This window comes from Sceloporus occidentalis, unplaced genomic scaffold, assembly GCF_023333645.1.
Source record: "Sceloporus occidentalis isolate IW3139 unplaced genomic scaffold, rSceOcc1.0.p SCAF_7, whole genome shotgun sequence".
Classification (NCBI taxonomy): domain Eukaryota; kingdom Metazoa; phylum Chordata; class Lepidosauria; order Squamata; family Phrynosomatidae; genus Sceloporus; species Sceloporus occidentalis.
Genome location: NW_028316987.1, coordinates 36246149 through 36271690, shown reverse-complemented (window position 1 = coordinate 36271690; position 25542 = coordinate 36246149). Strand labels below are relative to the sequence as shown.

The window sequence follows — 25542 nt, the reverse complement described above, 5'->3', positions numbered from 1 at the left end:
CCTGCTGTGACTATGACTACACAATAAAAATAAATTTGAAATTTTAGAGATATTAAGAATGATCAATAACATATAAAAACATAACAAATTAGAGCCTTCTGCCTACATCAAGCACCACAAAATCACTCAACTTTAAGCCAGAAATCCAAAGTCCTGAAATACTGAGAGAAACCAGTTCCAGAGCATATACAGAATGAAAACAAAAAAACAGAGGAAAAATATGTTGTGGCTCCTACTCAATCAGAGATGACTAGCAATGTTTTTGGAATGTTGCTGAAATAGGGCTCTGTCTTCAGATTGGGGCAGGCTGCACGCTGCAGAAAAGGCTGCCCAAGATGCCACCAGATTCATCAGCTATCATCAACCATGGTATTCTTTTGGGTCATCTCTCTGAGATGGGGTTTGGAGGCACTGTTTTACAGGGGCTCTAGTCCTTCTTGGAGGGACAAACTCAGAAGGTGGTGCTGGGGGATGCCTGTTTGATACCTGGCCAGTATCCCTCAGGGTTTGGTTCTGTCCCCCATACTATTTAATATCTATGTGAAACTGGTGGGAGAGTCATCTAGAGTTTGGGGGGCTCAGTGTCATCAGTATGCTGATGACACCCAACTCATCTCTCCTTTCCATCTGACTCTTAGGAAACTGTCTCTGTACTAAACCAGTGTCTGCTGTCAGTAATGGACTGGATGAGGGTGAACAAATTGAAACTTAATCCAGACCAGACAGAGGTGCTTCTGGTCAGTCAGAAGGCAGATCAGAGAGTAGGGATTCAGACTATGATAGATGGTGTTACACCCGCCCCCCCTGAAAGTTTAGGTTCACTGCTTGGGTGTGCTCTTGGCTTCAAATCTGAGTCTGAATGCTCAGGTGTAGGCTGTAGCCAAGAGTCCATTTGCACAGTTAAAACTAGTGTGCCAGATGAAGCTGTTCCCTAAGAAGTAATATCTGACTAGGGTGACACATACCTTGATTGCATCCTGTTTGGACTATTGTAATGTGCTCTACATGGGGCAGCCTTTGGAAACTGTTCAGAAACTCCATAGAGTCCAAAATGCTGCGGCCAGGATGTTGACTGGGGTTGGCTATAGGTATCATGTGACTGAAACAACTGCAATGGTTACTGGTCAATTTCTAGGAAGAATTCAAGGTGCTGGTTTTGAACTTTAAAGCCCTAAATGGCCTGGGTCCAGACTATGGACCTCACCGCACAGAGCTCCAGGCGTGGAAGGAGAATGGTACAAAAGGGGCCGGGATGGGGACCGAACGAGTGAGGGACGTATTTTACTGCACACAGAAAGTCCCCATTCTGTTCCCTTCCCTTCCGTTCCCCATCCGTTCTAGAGAAGGCGATTTTTGAGAAACATTTAAAGCTCCACATCCCAGATCCAGACAATATTTGGGAAGACTATTTTGCAACTATGTATGCTCAGACAGAAAATTATCTGGCAGACTTGGAGCTCTCGCACTGGCCCCCAGTCTCTTGGTTAGAAATTAAATATTTAAGTAAACAGCTGAAACCAGGGAAAGCCCCTGGTGCAGATGTTATTACTTGTGAGGTAATAAAAAAATGACTTAGGCGGGATACACACCACCATTTAGTACGTATAGGATACGTACTAGGGTTAGGAAGGGGCGGTGCTTCCGCACCCCCCTAACCCTAGTACGTATCCTATACGTACAAGATGGCGGCGCCCCTTCCACATGGGCGCCGCCATCTTTACGTATCGGACACTGAGCGTCCGTACGTGTCGCAGCCTTTATGACGTAGCGAGTGCGCCCCTGGCGCCTCGCTACGTCACAAACGTGACTGAAAAAGAAGCTCAATTTTGGAACTTCTTTTTCGGTCCGCGCGGGAGCCGCGCCGTCTGAAGGCTCTGGCTCCCCCACGGATCTACCGGCGGTGGCGGCAGACCGCCGCAAAGCGGCGGTTTGTACCCCGCCTTAGATTGGTGGATTCCAATGTTAATTTTACTTTGTACAGCAGTAAATTGCTCAGCAATGGTAACCGAAGGCTGAGGTTTAGCTATTATAATTCCAATTTACAAGAAGCATAAATTGGATGATCCAGCTAGTTTTTGCCCAATTAGTCTGCTGAGTCAGATCAGTAAAATGTATGCTAAACATCTGCAGGTCAAACTAATGGATTGGTGGGAATCTTGAGAATAATTTGAAGGTTGAATTTAGGTCAGAAGGATCAACAACAGATCATGGTGAAGCAACATCTAGTAGAGTAGCGGGCAGCCAACAAATTTGTCCTGTTTACCTCTACTGAGGGCAGTCCAACAAGGAGTAGTCCAGAATCCAGTCCAAGGATCACACAATACCAGTCAGTCACAGCAAAAGGCAGAGGCAAGAGCATAGTCACAAGGCAAGTCCAGAGGTCAGATAACTTGAATCCAAGAGCAAGAAATACAGGAACAAACAATAAAGCTGCAAGACTGGTTGCTGGCTGCAAAGAACCTCTGCAGCTGGAGGTCTTTTTAAGGGCTTCTGCTTCTCTCATCTGAAACCTATTAGCTCTCTTCTTGGCTTCTAGCATGGAAGGCCTCCTCAGGGACTCCTTGACCTGCCTCTGCTCCATAGGTCCTAGCACCTGCAGCCTAGAGTCCATAGAGTCTGTTTCTCCCTCTGCAGCTTCCTGAGCCTGCTCTGGGACGGCTGATCCAAGCAGCCCCAGATCTGCCTCTGTCTCAGCCTCCTCCATTTTTTCAGTGTCTGAGTCTTCTGACTGTGCCTCTAAGTCAGGCCCAGGCCCAGGCCAGTCCATGACACATTTATTGACTTTAAGTCAGTGTTTGTCATGGCATCTAGATCTAGATCATAGAATCGTAGAGTTGGAAGAGACCACAAGGGCCATCCAGTCCATCCCCATTCTGCCATGCAGGAACTCCCAATCAAAGCATCCCCGACAGATGGCCATCCAGCCTCTGTTAAAAGACCTCCAAGGAAGGAGACTCCACCACTCTCTGAGGAAATGTGTTCCACTGCCAAACAGCTCTTACTGTCAGGAAGTTCCTCCTAATGTTGAGGTGGAATCTCTTTTACTGTAGCTTGCATTCATTGTTCCGGGTCCTGTTCTCTGGAGCAGCAGAAAACAAGCTTGCTCCCTCCTCAATATGACATCCCCTCAAATATTTAAACAGGGCTATCATATCACCTGTTAATCTTCTCTTCTCCAAGCTAAACATCCCCAGCTCCCTAAGTCGTACCTCATAGGGCATGGTTTCCAGACCTTTCACCATTTTAGTTGACCTCCTTTGGACACACTCTATTTTCTCAACATCCTTTTTGAATTGTGGTGCCCAGAACTGGACACAATATTCCAGGTGGGGCCTGACCTGAGCAGAATAGAGTGGCACTATTACCTTCCTTGATCTAGACACTATACTGTTATTGATGCAACCTAAAACTGCATTGGCCTTTTTAGCTGCCGCATCGCACTGTTGGCTCATGTTCAACTTATGGTCTACTTGGACTCCTAAATCCCTCTCACGTGTAGATTCATTCAGCCAGGTGTCCCCCATTCTATATCTGTGCATTTCATTTTTCTGCCCTAAGTGCAATACCTTACATTTCTCCACGTTGAATTTCATTTTGTTAGCTTTGGCCCAGCTTCCTGGTCTATTCAGGTCATTTTGAATTTTGATCTTGTCCTCTGGGGTATTAGCTACTCCTCCTAATTTGGTGTCATCTGCAAATTTGATAAGCATGCCCCCAATCCTGTCATCCAAGTCACTGATAAAGATGTTGAATAGCACTGGGCCCAGGACAGAACCCTGTGGGACCCCACTGGTCACTTCTCTCCAGGATGAAGAGGAGCCATTGTAAATGTTAACAGCTGTCCTGTGGCCCTGAAGGGAGTAATCTGTATGCAGCAAACCCCTGCTGGACAGTTTTTCTTGAGCCTATCAATTCAAGGTTGGGAACAAACCAGCAACTGGGAATGGGCTGGGGGAGTAAACTTTCCTGTTATCAATTTGTTTGTACAACTGTTATAGCTATTAAGGTAGTATGTCATCCTAAGTGCCATGCCTGCACAGTTCAATTTTCTTTGGCTCTGCCCTATATCTCCTCAGGGATCAATTTTCTACTGATCTTGCTGGGGACCGAGTTATCTAGCACAGTTATCTAGCCATGGGTTTCAGAGTTCTGGAATAGTCTGGGTACACATAGCAGAATTAATCATGTAGGAGTCTGACCCTGCTACAGGGTGGAAGTATGCTGGAACCCATCAGCTGAAAGACTGTGATGTTTTTTCTACCATAGACAACAACTGCATAATTGGCTACCACTAAAGCTTACTTTATAAAAGTTATGTGTTTGTTTTTGGTAACAAACAAAGTATTGGTGAAATATATATAGTGAATCATGTTTGCCTTAACCACAAATGCAAAATTATTGCCCAACAGTGCAAAAGAACTGAAAAATATTCAAGGGCTCAAGAATAAAGACAGTATTTCCAAGAATAAGCAGTAAGTTCAACTTTATTCCACAGAAATGTGATGGGAATGTAGGTGCATATTTTTCTTTGCCAGGGCAAATATTCCAGGTATCATATGGAAATTAAAAAGACATTTGAAAAAAAAGAGTACATACAACAGTACTGCATTCTTAATTAAATATATATATTTGGCAAGAACTATTCAAATGTTTTGTACAAAACCAAATGCCTTGCAAATTAGTAACACTCTCCACATTTTAAGGACATAAACCTGAACACAGAACTCTTTTCAATAATCAGTGACATCTGCCACTTTCCACACAATTATCACTCTCACTTTCGACAAACACTCCTGCTAGTTTTAGTGATATGTAATTACACAACAGGGAGGTAAAAGAGCAAGTGGCGTCATTAAACATGTGGAAATCAATTAGGGGAGATATTAACACCTGTCTATTAGGAGGTTAGAAATGTTTGCAGCAAAGACCTGTGAACATATTATCTTAAGAAGCAGTCACTGGACACACCAGGAAATGGCAATGGTGTGTAGATGCTGGTGTTAATGAAGAGCATGGTAGTGGTGGGTCATGACAAGAACGGTGTAGAAGCTGAAAACAGTTAACAATTTTTTTCATTTCCATTGTGGTCAGCTATTTAAGCCGACTCAGTGACTGGGGGGGAAGAGATAGGAATCTTTTCCCACCCTCCATTTACAATAGCTTTCTTTCTTTACTTCTTTTCTTCCAGTTAAAGCACCTGCAATACTGTATTTGGTTTGGTGGTCATGCATTTTGGCCACACTGTCCTTTTATTTGGAATGTGCAGTCCAGCATTTTAAAAACAAAGAAGTTCCATTGGGGCAACGCTTAAGCTGATCTTGCTCACTGATTTCATATGATGGAGCTCAGTGGTAAGAAATTAATGAAAGCAGTTGTTTTCCCATTAACAATGAGGAAGATGGTGCCAGGCAGAAGGATGGAAAGCAAGGGGAAATAAGTGTTTTAGAGGCCCCTTGAAATGAAATCCAATGTGCATATCTTGTTCTTTTCTTTTAAAAAAAATCTCCAGTTTTAATACTTCCAGTTTAAATGTAAGTCTCAGTTGGGAGAGCAATTTTAGTTACAGTCATATACAAAGTCATAGTTGCTTGGTTCCTTTGGAATTGGTGGTGGAGCATCTGGGATCTGTATGTTCTCCAGGTCCAGGAGGCGCAACTTTATCTCCATACTGAGCAGAGTGTCCAAGTCATTGCGTGTGAGTTCACTCATCATATCTTTTCCCAGAAGGGCATTTAGACCATCAGTCCACACACAGTACTAAAAGGGTATGGGGAACAAAGGGGAGGGAAGGAGAGAGATCTGTATTAGTTTGGCTTTTACAAAGGCATCTGTATGTAGAGCCATGCCATCTCCACCATATATGCCCTGTCACTTCAGTTACAATGTGTGTATCTTAAACATCTTGGAAAGTTAGAGCTTCAATAAAATGTGCTAGCTTAAAAAAAACCTATGGCCCGTTACAGACGGGCATAAAAGTACATCCTGGGGATGTACTAGGGTTAAAAAGGGGCGTAACTTCCTGACGCCCCTAACCCTAGTACAGACCCAGTCTGTACAAAATGGCGGCGCCCGTTCCACACGGGCGCCGCCATTACGACGTCATGAACATGCTGCCTACAAATGAGGCGGCGCGGACGTGATGTTGTCGTGCCGCGCGAAGGCGCATAGAGCGCCCTTTCCGCGGCGTGAAAAGGAGCTCCGAAACGGAGCTCCTTTTGTGGTTTGCGTCGCTGGTGCAGCCTTTAGACGGCTGCGCCAGCAATGTACAGGAGAAAGGGGCCAAGTGGCCCCTTTCTCCTCCTCCCTGCCGTCGCCGGGTGTCCTTGGGGCTTGAAGCCCCAAGGACACCCCTTTCCATGCCTTTTGCCGCTTCCCCGCGGCCTGGAAAGCGGCGGATCGGGGCCTTGGAGGCTGCTATTCTGGCAGCTGAAGCCCCGATACAGCGGGGAAAGGGGCAGGTGCAGGCCGCCCCAAACGGGCAGTCTGTAACCCGCGTATGGGCCCGAACAGCCAGGCCAAAATAAAGCTGCTTCGGGTCATATGGAGGTATGCTGTTTAAATGACACACGCATCTTAAAAGGCCAGAAGCTGCGCTCCAGTCCTTGGGATTGGAACATGGCTTTGGAGCGACTTCTAGCCTCTTAGGATGTATGCATCATTTAAACAGCATACCTCCAAAGTGACCCGAAGCAGCTTTATTTTGACCTTTCTGTTCAGGCCCTACTTCAGCTTCATTGTGTTGTTATACCGCAGAAATTTTTCTTTAAGTGTTCTAAAGAAAAAGGTGTAAGTGAGGAGATGACGCACAAGTGACTTGTGTGCTTCCAGTGCATCTGCTGAGGTGAGATGTGTGAACTATGCTTATATCTGATACAAATCTCTACTGACTGTATTCCTGCACACAAGAATGAAGAATTCAATTATTTTCCTTGCTAGGTGATACTGCAAGAGTTTTTGTCTTTTTTCCTATAACATCTCTCATTCTGTAACTTTTTTGGTAAAAAAAAAATTGTGCAAAAGATTGTTTCTGCTTTCAGTCCTATATATGTGTGTGCGTGTGTGCACATGGGTGCACAAGAAGTCCCCAAATGCAAATAATTGCTGACCATTTTTCAGTGGGGTAGCTTAATGTGTGGAGACAACCTTTCTAGCTGAGGGTGAGAATATTTGTAACTATCTTTTTTACATTGATAATTCATAAGTTACCTAAGGTGCTTTGCAATTATTCATGTACACCCTTCCCCTTTTCACATTTTGTGTTACAGCCTGGAATTAGCATGGATTTAATTGCCATTGCTACAGCTTGATACACAAGATACTCAATGCTATGAAAGTACAAAATAATTTTAATGTGGCACAAATATTAAGTATACAAAAGCAAACTCGCATTTGTGGATTTTATACGTATTCAACCTCAATTTCATACAAGAAGTGCTACTGCAAGGCCCTGTATATCTAAGCAAAGAGTCAATTCCATACCATGCTGGGCCACTTTTAGTCTTTTTGAACTTGCTTCAATTTCAGATATATCTTTTTTCATCAAAATTAATCTGGGACAAGTGCTGTACCTGGGTCCTCATGTTTAAAAAGAAACATGTTGCAATTTAACACAGCTTTATCCCCTTTCACATTCATCTCTACCTAACTAGACAGAGATACATGAGTATGTAGCCCTATTCAGGCATTCTTTAAGAAGGTTACCCGAGGGTTCAGAGTCATGTGGACAATCTCTACAAACAGAAGACTCCTCTTTATGAAGCTGCTCTTCACATGAGGAGAGTGAGGGGTGAGTAGGTGGAGCTGTTGCACTCCCCCCTTAACCTACTTAGAGGAATAGAGGAAGAGAGTAAGTGTGCATCTGTCTTTCTTAATCTATGTGTGTGTAGGGGATTGTCTAGGCTTTGCTAGTGAACCTGACAGAAAAGTAAATTCACATCCATTTTATTAATAACATGTATAATATGCTCCCCCCATCCTATATCTGTGCATTTCATTTTTCCGCCCTAAGTGCAGTACCTTACAATTTTCCATGTTGAATTTCATTTTGTTAGCTTTGGCCCAGATTTCTAGTCCAAATTCATATATCATGCCACTGGATCTGTTATGGAATATGTGAAATTTTGCACTGCCCTGCTCTTCTTATGAATTAGAATTATGTCAGTGTAGCATGACTTTTTTTTTAAAATAGTGACTCTGGAAGCTGAATTTAGCTGTAAAATATCTTTTAACATTTCCTCTCCTGAAAAAAAACAACCTACCATAGAAATTGCTATGCCTCCCTGAAGCTGACAGTTCTAGATAAACATGGGCTAAGTAAGTGTTTTAAATCAGCAACAGTCCTAGGGGACTTCATGAACAACAGTCAAATCCTATTCAGTCAACGACTTGAATGTATTACTAAAAGCCATTTATGCTACTGTGAACAAAAGTGCTTGAATGGTATTGTCTAAAAATAAAGATTTCAATCACATTGGCCTGCGTCCTAGTTTACAAGTGGAAAATTAAATCAACCATAGCAGCAGTTTTATCATATAAAATATTCTCTTGGATTCCATGCCAAAGGATGGATTTTAAATTTAGCTGACCGTGTGCTATAAAACAGTACTAAGCTTAAAAATAGCTAGAGTTCACTATATGTAGCCCAAGTTTTAAAAAGGAAGGGGGAATTGAAGAATTGCTATATGAATGTGGTTGGGGGGAAGGGGAGGAAGAAAGAGGGAATGGGTTGAGGCATGTATTAGAATTTCACCAATCTAACAGGATAGCTTATCCAGCTATTGCTTGATTTTAAGCTATTTCTAAAGTTATGTATTCAGGACTGGAAAGGACTTCTGGGGATATAAATTATGAACAACAGTCCCCCTTCCTGAGATGACCAAGGTGGTCAGGGTCATATTTGAATTGAACAAACTCATAGTTCAGGGGGACTCTAGCATTTACACCAAGTTCTTGTTAAGGAAAAAGCAACATGGGATATACAGTGAATGAAATAAAACATGTATGTGAGAGTCAGTGTGACTCAGCAGAAGCAATTAAGAGCCACACAGGTGTATTAGGTAATGCAATTAACAAGTCCTGAATGCCAAGGACAGAAATGCAAAGTGGATAATTGAACACACCTGAGAATTGTTAAGTGGTCAAGGCTGAGATGATGAAATCATTAATTCTGGGTAGAAACAAGAGAACCAATGAGAGTGGATGTACACGCCCACTGGGTGGATACTGACAAGAGTGGGTGGTATGATCCAAGGACTATAATAATGGCTATGAATCCTAATGTATTTTGTGGGTAGTAGTTGGGTAGTAGCAGTGGATAGTAGTAGTGAGGAGTTGTGTTGGAGCTGTATATAGTAGAATAAAGTAGATCTTTTATATAAGACTACTGAGTTGTCTGGTGTCTTGAGTGAAGATACAAGAGCCAGCTGGATCCTGAAGAAGTGGGAAGACTTCTGTGGAAGCAAGAGTGAGAAGGCTTGGAGAGTTTGTCAGGGTCTTCAGCCTATTCTCTGTAACTCTGCTGCTTTAGAGCAAAGCTTTAACCACTGGCCAAAACTGGTCAGTGCTGGTGCGTAACAAGGTGGTGAGTTCGAGCCAGAGGTGAAGAGCTACAACTCCCATCATCCCTGACAGTTCTTCCATCAAGATTGGCTCAGGAGTTCTTAGCTGTCATGGACACCAGGGGCTGCTCCAGTTGTACATATTTCCTGGCTGGATTTGGGCTTGTTGCATGAGATGAGGCTGATCTAAGAATATGAGTCCATTGTTATGGACAAATCATTATCTAGTCAGGATTACATTTAGCAGGACCTCAAATCTTCACAGGGAGATGAACCTTAGATTAGTGTCCTCTAGGAACATGTGGACAAAAATGGTTTTCTTATGGTTTGTTGGGGACTTTTCCTGGCACACCTGTTCTAGGGATTTCCCTACCAGTGAACCTTTGGACCAGAGCAATGAAGTGGATGTTTTTCCAATCGCTCCTGGGGATTTTCCTGTTACACCTGTTCAGGGGATTTCTCTCCCCTCTGGACGCCACATCTGACTTTCAGAACAGGGAAGTGTCTCAGATAACTGGCACAAATTTCCCTGCACCTCATCTCCCTGGATGTGATTTTAGCTCTCCGATGGGCTGAAGAACTTAGTAACATGCGCACAAAATATATCCCACTCCAATAGCAATGGGTGTGTTCTTAGCCCTGTGCCTGGTCACCTATGCCATACATTACACAGTTACAATTTAGTTCTCATCCACCCAGCCTTTAAGGTAAATATGAACAGTTACACCTGCAAGAAGTTTGAAATTCTTTGGCATCTCCTTCCTTTTGAATATTATCACTAGGCGCAGCTTTGTGCCATCTCTCAGACATGATAGGACAATTGTGAAATAGGCCTTTCACTGGTTGTTTTCAGAAGTATGATCTTCTCATCAACACTTGCCACAGTTTAATTACCAAGTATATCAAAAGTCACTGGGATTTCCATTTGACCAACGTTAGCCATATTGATATAATTTTTTATCTGCTTTATAATAAACCTAATGGAACAAAATGATATTTTTATCCAACTTTTTACACAGCTTCTGTGAGATCTTTGTTTGCTGATGGAAGGCACAATCCATATGGAGGTTCATAAACTGCATATACTAAGTAGCTGATCCTTTAAATTGTTCAATAACTCTGGCTGCTGAATTATTTTTTCTTTTGCCACCTGAAGCACCCTTATTCAAAATCTCAAGTGAGTCATGATGTAACAGTAACCATTTTGTCTGCATTCTATTACCTAGTCATTCAGATCTTTTTCAATTGCATCAAACAACACAGGTTTGCAATGCCGTGCTTTCTTTGAATTCAGCATTTCTTGTAGCTCAGTCTCTTAAAAAAACAACGCCATGTAAGAAATTTCCTTATCTTTTCGGAACTGATTTTGCAGTGGGTAAGAAGTTATAATTCTATTTTATATTACTATAATAACCATGGGATTGATCATAGGTTTATTGAAGTATTAAAAACATATAAGTGAAAGCATTCTTTTCTGCTGATGATTAACATCCAGTTGTAAGTAATGGAAGTAATGCATGTAGACAAAATAGCTACCGGTACATCATGACTACCTGATCATTCAATTAAGGATGTTTCATATGGAAAAAGAAAAAAAAACATTCAGCAACTGAAGGTATAGCACAACAAATTAACACAGCTTTTTGGGCACCTCTGTAGCTGACTGTGATGGTTCAGGAGTGACTGTCAATTTTTGAGGCTGTTGCCTTGTCTTAACAAACTGGCGCTAACTCAACTCCTATGGAAGTTGGCACTGACTTCTGGCTAAGTCAATGCAGGTTTTCAGGATATTTACAGTTGAGTATATATGGTAATGTAGGTTCAGATTACCATGTTGTAATGTGCGAGACACTACAATAGCACAATCCCGCCATCACAAATGAGTATCAGTTAACCAGTCATCTCAGAGATCTCTGGAAAGCCTTACCTTTCCTGGCTGATTCTGGTAGAATACCTGAGAAGTTTAGCTGAGCTCCCTGTTTGCCAACCAAAGGAATTCAGCTCATCCATAGGATAAGAAGAAAGACTGTCTTGAGTTTCAGGAGTTTTTTAAACACACAGAAAATTTTACCTCATGTTTGTCAGGAGCGATGAAATTTAGTTGTCCATTTGAGTCAAACAATATAGAGAAAGCTAGCTCAAGCACTTCCTGAAAAGAGACAGGGAAAATTACGAAAAGAATTAGTAAGGAACTACTAACAAGATCATAGTTCAGTTCACAATGAATGCTATAACATGGTTTATATTTAAAAGAACGAACAGCATGCACTGGATTTAAGTCCTTCTTCTGTCCCAGTCTTTCACAGTAATCCCAAGGAGAAGAGATTATAAGCATCTGCTTCCTGCTTTAAGATAGCTCCTGTGGTTCATTAAATATGAAAAGGATAAACTATGATTATGAAAAGGATAAACTATGATATGCTTTGTTCAAACAAGCCAGCATTAAATCATGATATATTATTCTGTTGTTTCAGCAAATCATAGTTTAAAGTAACCAGAGCTTTCTGTGTGGATATTAAAGCAGGGAACAGTACTTATATTTCTCTCCTCATGGCCATGCAGGATAAAGAAAGAAGAAATGGGAGAATGTGAACTAAAGACTTATTGCTGTTCTTTTTAACTTAACACATAAATTGTGGGTTACCATTAAGTGTGAAATGACTTATAGTCTCAGCATTCCACGATCACAACTTCCAGAGAAATACAGTAAGTGCTGCAAAATAATAGTCTTTCAGCTCCTAAACCAAATTGTAGGTTTCTGCTGACCAGAGTCTACTTCATATGTTGCAGTTATTGTTGCCTTTTGACAGTATTTGGCATTACTGTATTTGTTTTGATATTCTCAGATATACAACAATAGGTGTTTAAATCTTTAACGTGCTAAAGACTCTTCATAGGCTTAGCAGTGTAGTAAATCAAAGGATTAGCCTGGTTTCTGTTAACAAACCTGAAAGGTATCACTTGACCCTGCAATATTAATTTATATAGAAGAAGGCTCATTTATAATTTTATATCACTTCTGGCAAGCCCAGTCTTTGAAACAGATGCAGTGTGGCACATCTAATTGAATAAAGACACGGTCTTATGATTTGTGGCAGAGAAGGGAAGTCTAATTTTGGCTGTTTTTGTTGTTCAAAGAACACACCAAAGGAGAACTTGGTAGTACTCATCAGCACAGACTATAGCTCTTGTTTGGCTAAGTTATGTTTTTGTACTACCAGAATCTCTCATAGCCAGGATAGCCAGCGGCCCTTGTGACTGGAGGATTTTGAAAGTTAAGTCCAAAAAAGTTACACTTCCAAGTTCTGACTCTTCCAATGCACTGTTTGTTCATAGATAAGGTAGTTTTGTTTTAATTCATCTCTTAGTCCTTTTCTATTAAAGTAATGGTCCCATTAGACTTTGGAATTTATGAAGGTTTCAGCTCTAATTTTCAAGTAAAAATCAGTGCTGTGAGTGTATCTGCAGTTTTACACTTGCAGTTTCTGTAATTTTTTTTGAGGGGGGGAGATTTTAGGCTTGGGTAGGGGTATTTAGAAAGCAAACAAAATAAAAATGGAAGCTAATTGCTTTCTAGGGCAGGATTTTTGTGGTTAAGATAATATTTTTGTTGTAATGTGATCAGGATGAAATTAAAAATCAAAGAATTAAGATTAATATAATCTAGTGATTAGATAAACTTCATAGCCCAGGTGTGTTTGTGTCATCAAGTTGCCTATTAATACAGTGGGCCCTTGTTATCCGCTGGGGTTTGGTTCCAGGCCCCGTGGATAACAAAATCCGTGGATGCTGAAGTCTCATTAAATATAATGGCACAGCAAAATGGTGTCCCTTATATAAAATGGAAAATCAAGGTTTGCTATTTGGAATGAATACTTTTTGGGAATATTTTCAAGTCGTGGATGCTTGAATCTGTGGATAAAAAAAATCCGTGCATAAGGAGGGCCAATAGTATATGGCTTCCGTATTTCATAGGGTTTTCTTAGGAAAGGCATATTCAGAGGTGGTTTTGACAGTTCATTCCTCTGAAATATAATATGCAGCATTCATTGGTAGTCTCCATCCAAGTACTAACCATAGCTGACCCTGCTTAGATTCCAAGATTTAGGGTATTTAGACCATCATATCACAGATACATCTATGGTTGCATTCACAATTGTTTAGAAATGGCATCTCACTACAGAGTGCTTCTCTAATCATTAGCGCATCTGGCAAAATAAAAGAATGGAAGACACTGGTGGTTACCAAAGGCATCCCCACCCGGGATGTCATCCACTGTGAGAGGTGGGGCTTCTCTGGGGTGGGGCTTCTGTGGGTGGGGCCAAATGGGTGTTCCCTGCATCTCACTGTCGCAGTGCGTAGATTTTAATTAAAATCCGAATTTTACAAGACACCCAAGAATAATAGGCTACCAAACATTAGCAAAATATCTACATGTTCTGTATAGAAAACTTGAAGATCAGATAGCATTATTCAACCTTTCAGCTAGAATTTTAACCAGGTGACTAAATTGAGGTATGTGTATGTGAAGAGATTACCAGTAGTGGAAAGGACACAAAAGTTTGAGACTCTATTTTAATAGTTGAATTTTATGGAACAGTTGAATATTACGGAAGGATACATTAAAAAACCCTGATAATTTTGTGATGGCAAGTTTTGTTCTTGATGTTTTGCAATAACAGTTCAAGAACAATGTGCAACCATATCTTATATTTCATTTGTTAATATCTTGTAATATTTCATTCTTTGAAAACAATTAAGGGGAATTTGAAAACAAGAGGAAAAGGAAGAGACAAACAGTCATTTGATTGCAAACATCAGTAGAAACTGGTTAACATGTTATCCAACAACACTGTGTAACAAGCGTGTATAATATACATGGACTTTCTGAAGCTGCTCGGTATTCCTAGGGGAAAGTTGTTACGGAAAAACTGTTTGCTTCATAAGCAGAAATAATAATTGTAAAACATAATTAATTGTAATGCCCAAGCAATGTGTACATCCACTGGTGGAAACAGCTGAAAAATGTTATATGTAGGAATGTAACCAGACAGTGAGGAATTCAGAAGGTTGGCAGTACTTTCTCTTGCAGAGGTTGATTCTGTTGGTATTTTCTCCATTGCAGGTACTTTAGCCAGTGCTGGTTTATCTATTTAAATTTCTATACCCCTTTTCCATTTAAAATAGAGGTGGAAAGCCTTTATTCTGTTTAGGGTGGCATTCCCTTAGAAGTGATCTGCCAAGGACTGTATACTGGAGGCAGGTACGGTTTTAGCCCAAACTAGCTAGGCCCACAACCTTTCTATGCATGTTTCTATTATCCCCTTTCTCTCTCTTTCTCTATACTACCCCATTTTCCTTCCCTGCCTCTCTCCCCCCATCTAGCAGACTACATCATCAGCTGAAGGTTATTGGAATCAGGCTGACGATGCATGGAATCAAGTGGATGGCTATCTGCATACTCAGGAGTAAGCTCAGGACTGCAGGGTGCTCACTGCAAGAGACCACTGTGACAGCAGAAGAAACACAGGCGGGATACAAACCGCCGCTTTGCGGCGCTTCCCCACCGCCGTTTGCTCCTCGCGGGAGCTGCAGCAGCCAAACTGCGCGGCTCCCGCGCGGAGCAAAAAAGAAGCTCCATTTCGGAGCTTCTTTTTGCGGCGCCTCTATGACGTCGCGAGGCGCCTCTGGCGCATTCGCGACGTCATAGGCGCCGCGACACGTCTGGACGCTATGCGTCCAGTACGTAAAGATGGCGGCGCCCATGTGGAAGGGGCGCCGCCATCTTGTACGTACAGGATACGTACTAGGGTTAGGGGGGTGCGGAAGCACCGCCCCTTCCTAACCCTAGTACGTATCCTATATGTACTATATGGCGGTTTGTATCCCGCCACAGTTTGGGAAAGCTCCGTGGAGGACAAGTCCCAGAATCCCAATACCTGCACGGACAGTGGCCATGCTGGCTAGGGGATGCTGGGAACAGTTATCCAAGAAAATAATTTTCCAAGATCTGTACCAGTGTTTAGTTTATACCTGGTTAGTGCTAATCTACACATTTCAGAAGAATCGTGTGAAGAGAAGGAAGGATCTGTCGGAATGTTATCTCATTTGAGAAGGCAGTGTATTACGAAACCCTGTACAATGAGTTCAAAAAACCAATAAATGTGAGAACTCAAACTGCATAGGGACTGTGGCATGAAGGGGAGGGAAGATGTAACTCTTTGTATTCCCCCTTTTCCCAAACAAAATTAGGTAATTGTTATTTGCAATGAGAAGAAAACTTGATTTGCATCAAAAGAAGTATTAAAGTCCTCTCTTCCTCCCATGCTGTGGTCTCAGTCTGTTTCACCATCTAAAATCTGGAACAGCAACCCTCAAACTACTACCACACATAGCCAAACAAAAAGAATAACATCACTTGTCTTATTAAACCCCCAGGAAGGAGAGCTAGTATACTCATTTCTTTTACATGAATATTTTCTATGTTACAGGGAAGAACTTTTTAAAGTTCAGAAGCACTCAAAGATGCATTCTTCATCACATGTATTCTGAAGTGATACACTGTTAGGGCACCTGTACCATAATTTCCCCTACTATTTGTAAACTCCTTATTTATCCAATTTCTAATGCTAGTCATATTACTCAAAGGTTTCATAAGGAAAGGGGCATCTCCTGTTTATTCTTTTTCTTTTTTGTTATTTGATGAGCATCATACTACTCGATTGGGAGTACACGAAGCCGTCATATTGACATTCCCCTAAAACAAGGAAAGAAAAATAAAAGCTTTTGAAAAAGGGCTCTAGACCCAAAACATTTTCTGTACAAGAGGACTGAGCTATGCTGAGCTAAATGCAGTGTATAGTCAAGATTTACCCCCAAATGTCCTTCATTTAAAGGCTCATTGAATCAATGCAGGTTTGTTACTGTTTTGTTTGTTGTTTGCATATGACATTTTTCAGGAAGTCTTATTTTAAAAGGCATGAACAGGAGGAGTGTTTTTAATTTAAGCAAATTCCAAAAAATGACAGGCATTTGGTTTCCATCTGACACAGAGTTTATCTATTGCTAAATGATCCCACTAGAAGGGAAAAAAGTTGTATACTGGCAAATGGAAAGATGATGATACCACCAGTAAGTATATTCTGCCATGTTTTTTCTTTGCTTGTGGCAGCAGCATTCTGTCACTTCTGGTCTGCCAATGTTTAAATATGAAGACAGTTGCTAGGCAGAGTTAAGGCACATGGAGGAAAATGCCCTTTGTAAGCCTTCTTCTTTTTGTGTGTGTTTTACTAATGGGTGCATTAATGGATGCAGATCTCCACTGACTAAAACATATTTGTGCATATTTTGGAAACGTACGCAGGGAAGTTTTGGGCATATTTCTTAAAAGTGTGTCTGCCACTTAACTTTTTTTAAATAAAAAATTTCAAGTGTGGAAATGTACAGATTTCTGACTGCAAACTGCATCCAATAATTTATTCAGTCCACAAGGTGCAGAACTGTATATATGCATAAAATTCTCAATGGAGTGAATTTCTCATGCAACCATAGAAACCCGACCACCTACATAGTCCTGTACTTATGCAAGCTTTCTGGAGAATTTAGTACTTTGAAATTTCAGATGTTAATATAGAAACTGTCAGATCTGTCAGGTATTTATAGGGCTCTCAAACAGGTCCATGCATTTCTGGTCTCACTGTCACGTTACGGAAACAGTTGTAGCCTTAGAAAAAACACTCCTTTATTTTCCCCATGGCAGAGATCCAAGCACAGTGCTCAGCGCACTTCTCATCATTTCACAGAATCTCCATCACTCTCCACACTCTCATCTGTCTATTTTACATAAAGGACTTGATCATCCATGTAATTTAGTATCCATAGTGAGTCCTGGAACTAATCCCCTGAATAAAGAGGGCAGATTGTACTTCTAACAAGGCAATTGGATGAAGAGCTGGAATATACATCAAAGAATGAAACTAACTAGTTACAAAAATAGTTAATTGTAAGCAGTTCTTCCCCTCATATCAAACTTCTAAATACATAAAATTATGATTGTACCCTAATTAGATGAGAGCCAACATGGTGTAGTGGTTTGAGTTTTGGACTACAACTCTAGTGACCAGGTTCTGAATCCCCATTTGGCCATGGAAACACACCAAGAGACCTTGGACAGGTCACACTGTCTCAGCCTTAGAGAAGGAAGAAGGCAACCTCCCTCTGAACAAATTTTGCCCAGAAAATTCCAAGATAGGTTCACATTAGGGTTGCTATGAGTCAGAAAAGACTTGAAGGCAAACAACATAACAAACTGCACTTTTGTGGAGTAACTATAACTTCAAAAAGTTTCTTTTACAGTTATGCAGATGTGGCCTCACTAAATGGTGGAGGAGGAATATGACATGTTTCAAGTGCTGATTTGAGCTGTACCTTGTATTGCTGCCTTACATTCTGTTGTGGGTATTGAGATTTTAAGGAGATGAATGGGAAGGAGAGTGTGTTTCGTACTATAGGCAGGAGGACTATAGCAGAGACAAAATAACAATAACAGAAAGTCAGACTTTTAGCTAAATGTTGAGAAATGGGAAAACCAAGAATTACGTTTATTCACAAGTATAAAGGCAAGGATAACATTTTTGGGGAAGGCATAGTAAGAGTGCTTGGAAAGGGAACTAATTACATTTACAAGCCTTGTTTCTTTCTATTAGAAAACATAAATTATTGAAATACTTAGAGGTTTATGGCAAAATCAAATAATAAAAATAATAATAAAAATAGTTTTCCCCCAAAGAAGAAATGGGGAAAGGAAAGAGGTACAAAAATAGTTAGGAAAGAGAACACCAGAAGTTGCTTTATATTAAAGTTACACCCTTGGTTCAGATAGTAGACTAGCGTCTAACTAACTGGCAGTGCCTCTCCAGGGATCCAGTCTATGTGTACTGCAGTGGTGGCATGTTTATCCCTTCCCTCACCGGCTATATGTTTCTAAAAGCTGTCCTGAACAACTACAAGTGACAGAAAATATATTCCCAGTGTTGTCAATGGGTCTTCTTCCTCTTTTTGTTTTTCTGGGTAAGGAATACTCAACCTGTATTGTTGTTCTGTTTCATGTGGCTTACACTGGTCAGGCTTAAATGTATAGAGAATGGTTTCACAGTGCTATATTTTCCATTAATGTGCACTTAGTTCCACTGGATTTATATATGATGCTTGTTTAAAGGATTTTGCTTGCTTTAAGACTTCACTTGGGGCCAAGTTAAAAAACAACAAAACATTAAGACAAAAAATCCACAAATCTTCTGACGTGGGAAGAACAAATACCTTCTTTTTATCAAATGCAAAGTTTGTAACCAAAATATTATTTGATTTTATTGAAAATGATACCTTGTTTTGTTTCAGGGCACTTTTCTCCTTCATGTGAGGGCAGTCTTTTCCTGTAACAACTGCTTTTATATCTGCCACAGGCACTGTATCAAAAGAAAAGAGAATTTGTGAGATATAGTCCAACATACGAAAAAAAAACAAACAACACCCTACCATGGCATCAAAGATGCAAGACAAAACTGACATGTCAGAAATATCATTTCTTGTGCCATGTTCCAACATCTGTTGTGAATAATGAGCCAAACAAAAAAATCAGGAAAACCTAAAATAATTAAAGTTGCACATGAAAATGATAGCTGGCTTTCTCTCCTTTCTTAAGAAATTAAGATTTATGGGCTGGTATGAATGCTATACATGTTTGCTCAGAAATATCACTGAATTCAGTGGAACATGCAGCCAGTTTAGTGGATTTAAGAATGAAGACAGAATGTTCTCATGCTCTTCATGCCTTGATAACTCTAAATGCATGGCCACTTTATTTATTATGGAAAAAGTTCAAACCATCTCTCTTTCCACTAAGCTTGTGGACCTCCTTCCGTCCTCCCTGGAAGTGGGAAATTTAAAAACAGGCCGCAGGGAAGCTGGTCAGAGACTAAAGAAGCCGGTAAGGAGGCTGGGCCGGGGATTTGGGGGCCAGGAGAGGCCAGTGACGGGCCGGACCAACAAGCTGTCCGCCGCCACTTGCCAATTCCTGAACCAATTCCTGAAACCAGTGCAAACATAGTGGGAATCACATTTTTTCTGAACTGGTTTCAGGGATTGGTTCAGGAAATGGATTTTCCGGTAAGTGGGAACATGGCCACAGTAGGTGCATGGTCCTATTACCGCTGTGTCATCCTCTATGAGACAACAGCTTTTCCAATTTTTTTTCCAGCTGAAAACCACTCCAAGGAAAGAGTGATGCTCAACCACATACATTTATGAGACTGGGAAGAACAAATGAACATGCTTCTCTTTGATTTCCCCTTCCCTGGCAATGGAAAGTGATATATTTATTCCCTAAGACACGTTGTAAAGGCATTGGGAATGATATATCATTGCTTCACTCCTGAAAATGATGGAAGATATACATGTTTAAAATCCCTTATTTTAAAAGCTATTTTACTAAAGAGACCTTCCGTATTATTTATAAATGCTACACTTAATTTTTACTATTCTAAGAGGTTCAAGGTAATGCCAATAGTGGTATATTATGACCCTGTGTAATGGGAGTCTCTTTCTATGGACTTGCACTTTAACAACAGAAAGGGAAATTATATAGCTTTCAAATTACTAAAAAGCTCCAAAAAAAGTAAGTGATAGCAGGACATTAATGGGTGAAGGAAGAAAGGAAGAAATGTTAACACCTACTAGTTGATAAAACAAAATGTTGCATGTTATATATACTGCTTTCAAATTTGCTAAACTTTATTGTTTAGAACAAAAAAGGAAGAAGAGAAGAGGAGGGGAAAAGAAATGTAGCAGCACATTTAGAATAAAATGGTTATTATTTTTCCATGAGCTTTCATGACTATAAATGTCTTCATGGCATACCTGTGTGCATACATGTTATTTGTCACCAGTAATACTGAAAATACCATGCAGTTGGTGTCTATGATATACTGCTCTTCCTTTTCACACTGCACTGCAATAAGCTTGAGTAACTTACAAAAGCACCCCGAATCATTGCACTATGCTGTTAATAGACACCTGGCAATGGTACTTTGTTCCAGAGCAAAAGGTTATGTGGAAGGGCATTTGAGGTCCTCAAGTAGCCTATTTGGCACAAGCAAGCAACAATCAAGGCTGGAAAAAGGCAGCATGTGTATTAACAGATAAAAAACACACTTGGGCTTCAAATCAAAGTCAGTTTTAGGGGGAATTACTACGCCTCCTCCCTTGAAAAAGGATCCATGTACACAGTACCATATGGGAAAGCTGAGATAACTACCATGTCTCTTTTATCTATCAGATGAAACAAGACAAGAACTTTAAAAACTTTTTTATTTCATCCTTCCTGGGCTAGATTCAACAGTCATGCATATTTTATTATGTCAGTTCACCTGTTATGGAACAAGCTGTTGTATCTTTTCAAGTTTTACTTGAAAGGATACACGTTAATGGTACTGTATGGATTTTCTTTGTATACTAGTCTGCAAGCTGTGGAAACTTCTCCTGAGGTCATCAAGTCAAGATTTCCCTAAGAAGATCTCCCTATCTTTTTTCTATTTCCCTTGCTATATACTTTTTTTTCTTAATGCTCTTGCAATACAGGAAAGAGTATGAGTATGAAATGTAAAATTTATGATTTGGCCAGTAGATGGTAGGTGAAAACATGAGTGTCACTGACCCATCAACTCACTTCCAGCAAAAGTAAAAGAAGGACCTTTAAAGAACTGTTTTAAAGAACTGGAGAATTGTTACTAAGCAGAATTTTCTATCTACATATGAAATGAAGAACTCTTCTGATTAAAGGAATAGTTCCCTCCTGACCACTGCTTTCATCGCTTGCCAAAACTAGCTCTGGCGAGCATACTAAGAAAACTAATAACCAGAAAGCTTTAATGCTGTTATTCTATTAAGTACTTTCCCCCTGTACCTTTAAAATGTTTAACAGCCAGACCTTTTCCCTTTCCACATTCTGCCTAAAATAGCCATCAGACTAGATAGGGGAACAGATGGACACAGATTCAAAGAAAAAGGACCCCAACCCCCACATTCTGCAAGTCTTATGATTGCCACTAAATCTGGGGCCATCTAGCAGCCAAGATGTTTTGACGCCAGCTCATATGTTACACGGGCTTATGAATGTGGTAATGATCTCTTCATTTGGTACAAAGCCTCTCTTCAGGAACACGTGATAAACATGCTTGGATCTTCCCAGCTTCTTCATAATTCCTTATTTTTCTGAAGGGAAACAAGAGGATCCAGGCCCATCCACCGATATAGCCCCCTCCTGAATTTAATCAACTTTGAGGTTATCCACTTTCCAGATGGCCAGGCAGAGAACCATGCTATTCGTGCATTTGAAAAGAATTGTGGGTCTTCTGCCTCATATCACCAATGAGCCACAACTATCTAACAGAGATATATGATGATAAGGCAATTTTGTGGGTTAGAAACTTCTGTAGACTTGTTTTCAAAGCTACTTGTTCTCTTTACGAAATGTGATACTGCTTTTCCTTTCAGAACAATTTTCTCCACTAATACACTGCAATTCATTCTTGAAGGACAGATATCCTGGCTTGGACTGAATGGAAGAAAACTACCTGAAAGTGAAATAATCTGTATCAGTTTAGCAAGGAACAGGACAGACAGCTCTAATCCTAGCATGGCGTGGTGGTGAACTAATGGCGGCGTCCCATGTACATGGGCGCCACCATTTTGACGTAAGCAAGATGCAGCATATACACATAGTTGTGCGTCACTTACGTCATGAGTGCACCATTGCCACACTCGTGATGTCCACCCGGCAACTCAAAAAGAACACATTTTTCCAGGTTCTTTTTGCTCCGTGGACACCATGCAGTTTAGTGGCTGTAGCATCCCTCCGGAGGGAAATAGGCCGCCAGAAGGCCGCCCTTTTGGGGCAGTCTGTCCCAGGCCCAAGATACCTCAGGTTTGACTATTAAGTATTTAATTTTCACATCATACTTACAGGGAGCCCTGGTCGTGCAGTGGTTAAATGCCTGTACTGCAAACCACAAGGTTGTGTGTTCAATCCCAGGATCTCCAAGGTCCACTCAGCCTTGCAACTTTCCATAGGTTGGTAAAACGAGTACCCAACTTGTTGGGGGCAATTAACTTAAACATTGAAAACTGCTTAGGGAGTGCTTAGTTCACTGATAAGTGGTATAGAAATGTACTTGCTATTGCTACTTTTACAATTAATGAAGCCTGAGCTGCAGTCAACTACTGAGTATACCCTTTAAAGTTACTGAAGACTGTCTCATGATAATCTGTCATTCTGAACCATTTCTCTAACCATGAGAAGAGATAAACAGTTTAGTATAAAAATACCCTTCTCTAGATTCTGATGAAGAATTGTTGCAAAAGCCTGGAATAATCCTGAGGCCAATCTGAGAAGCAGTGAAAGTAAGTGTGTACAGCTGGTGGTGTGAAGGTCTGCTGAGGCCCTTTAATCTTCACCTTTTGGGCAACCTCTCCTCAGAGGACAAACACATTTCAAACTTATTAGCTTTGACATCTGTATATCCCTGAATGATCTGCCTGTTTTTGCTGGTTTTAAGAAACAGATTAAAGTGGTGCTTAGAAAACTATGGTAGTTCATACACTTAGCCACCACATTGAAGCAAATCTTGAATATGACCAACATTACAAATGCTTATTGAAAGGATTATATGTTCATTTATTACATCAATATATTGCTTTCCCACCAAGAAAGGCATTCAAACCAGCTAACAGTAACCAAATGAGATAAAAACAAACACCAAAACATAGAAGCAGATTTGGAACACACGCACAAATAAAGAAGTTAACACACCTCCCTCAATACCAACCCAGCTAAAATCCTTTAAGAATAAAAAGATTTTTGCCTGCTGGTGGAAGCACAGAAGGCATTGGGCCAGTCTTCCTTGGCTCCAGAGCCTATTAAGGAGCTATTCTAAATCAAAGAAGAGCCAACTCAAGGATACTCAAAGAGTGTTTTAATAGGAAGGTCTTACTGTTCAATTAGCCTTTACTAAGAAGATGTGACAAATAACACTTTTCCAGAAATATGCCTACTGGTGGTTATTATTGACAAAATAATTACCTCAATTCACACTTTTCTGGTCTGACTATCCATTAGCTTCAGATTCTGCCTGGGGATGGTAATTTAGTCTGATGATGTGATGTCTGTCACAGTCTGTAGGAGGTATTTCAGGGTGCAATCTTCAATGGCATGGACCTTAAATAAATGACTTGTCTGGAAATGTGCAAGTGGAGTTCTTACACTTTTTCAAGTGTTGGCCTGTGTACTGTCCTCCTTTTGGGCCTGGGGAGTCTGCAGCAAAACTGAGAGCCCTAGTGTGGTGGAAGGGCATGAACTGTGGACAGCAGCCAAGGAGGCAGTAGAGGCTGAGACAGGGATGGGAGGACAGAAAGTGGCCAGAAACAACCATGAGGATGGCGTCACTCAGCATGACGTGAAGAATTGCCAATGTATCTCACTTCTACTTTTTGGATTGCTAGCTAACACATGAAAGGGAAATTCTCAGATTTCCCTAAAGAGTGATGTATTCTAGCTGCTGATGTGGGGACATAGTGAGCTCTTGTGTTATAATAAATTGATTAGTCTTTAGGGTGGCACTGTATTCCTTGTCATGATCCGGGAAATTGTCAAACAAGATGTGTGACTTTATTGCACTTTCCCCTTCAGCGTTAACTCATAATACACAAACCTGCCATGAGTGATGACCTTCAAGGAGGACTAAACAAAATCTCTAAAGAAAGGAGACTAGTGAGAACTCTGATGGAGGAAAAGGGCTTACTTGCTCTAACATTTAATAACGCCTGGAAAACAATCCATCTGAAAAATGGATGAAAGAAAAAAGAAGTTAAAGGAACATTTGCCTACCATTCCTTTCTACAACCTTTCTCCTTTACATAAGAGATGCACCTGCTTTTCACCTTCCTTTCTATCCCATATTCCTCACTTGACTCCTTTTCATTTTTTGAAATCCTACTTTGTTTGGCATAATGCTTTTCTCAGTTTCATTATAAAATTAAAAAAGCAACCCATAACAGTTACTATTGCTGAAATACTTACATTTATCTTGTAATGAATCATGAGGAACTTCTCCCTGGGGACTCTCTTCCAAATCTCCATAATGTAAGACTTTGTGGTTTGGGGAAAGCCGACAATACCAAAATTTGTCTGATAAAAAAACAGAAAGTCATGGAGAAGCATTAATTTGTAGTCTAAGAACCAAGAGAAATAATTCAGGAAGAAACAAATGACTCCCACTTTGCAAGGAGTAAGATTGATCAACAGATATTGTGTAGGACTGATCGATCATAATCTTAAATCTCATACTCCTCGTTTGAGATCTGGCCCTTTCTTGAGATGCAACATGAATTTACCTCTCTGACACATTTCATTTCTGCCACTATAATTGCTCCTGGAAATGTTTTTTGAGAGTTGCTGCTTTATAATATTTGTTGGCAGGATCAGGTTGCAACAGTCATGAGGATATGAGGTCAATGCCAGCCAATTCCTTTTTTTGAAATGAAGACAGCCAGGGTGTCTCCTTTCTAGATCACCACTATTTGATAAACAGGCCATATAATGTTGGATCTGCCAAAAAATGCAGTACGTTTGCATCTGAACTTCCTATCTAAGAGCTACCATAAATCCCAGCAAAATATCTGCAAAACACACATCTTGTATTTTGCCACTATGTTTTAGAAAACAGGTAATAGTAAGAAAGTAAAGGCTTCTGGGAAATAAAAACCAAATGATCTGGAGGGTCAAAGATTGAGAACCACTTTCTTACATCATCTAAAACTCATGTAGAACAATAAAACAAAGAAATAATAATTGGATTCCTCTGAAATAGTGAGGTCTAGAATTAGTTTTTTAGAAACTGAAAATAGGTATTTGTCATGCAAGTCTGCCGGATAT

The 25542-nt window shown here is 40.5% G+C and overlaps 1 protein-coding gene across 3 annotated transcripts in view; it reads right to left on the bottom strand.

Annotated features, from left to right (window-relative positions):
* Positions 1-4466: 4466 nt before the first annotated feature.
* Positions 4467-25542, bottom strand: part of ELMO1 (engulfment and cell motility 1) — a 357340-nt gene continuing 336264 nt past the window's right edge. For all 3 annotated transcript variants that reach the window (XM_089532586.1, XM_089532587.1, XM_089532588.1), the window contains 4 exons: positions 24688-24795; positions 18939-19021; positions 11629-11706; positions 4467-5757 (listed from right to left, as the gene is read on the bottom strand). In XM_089532586.1, coding sequence (XP_089388712.1) covers positions 5557-5757; positions 11629-11706; positions 18939-19021; positions 24688-24795 — 470 coding nt within the window. In that variant the 3' untranslated portion in view covers positions 4467-5556. The remainder of the gene's footprint in view (positions 5758-11628; positions 11707-18938; positions 19022-24687; positions 24796-25542) is intronic.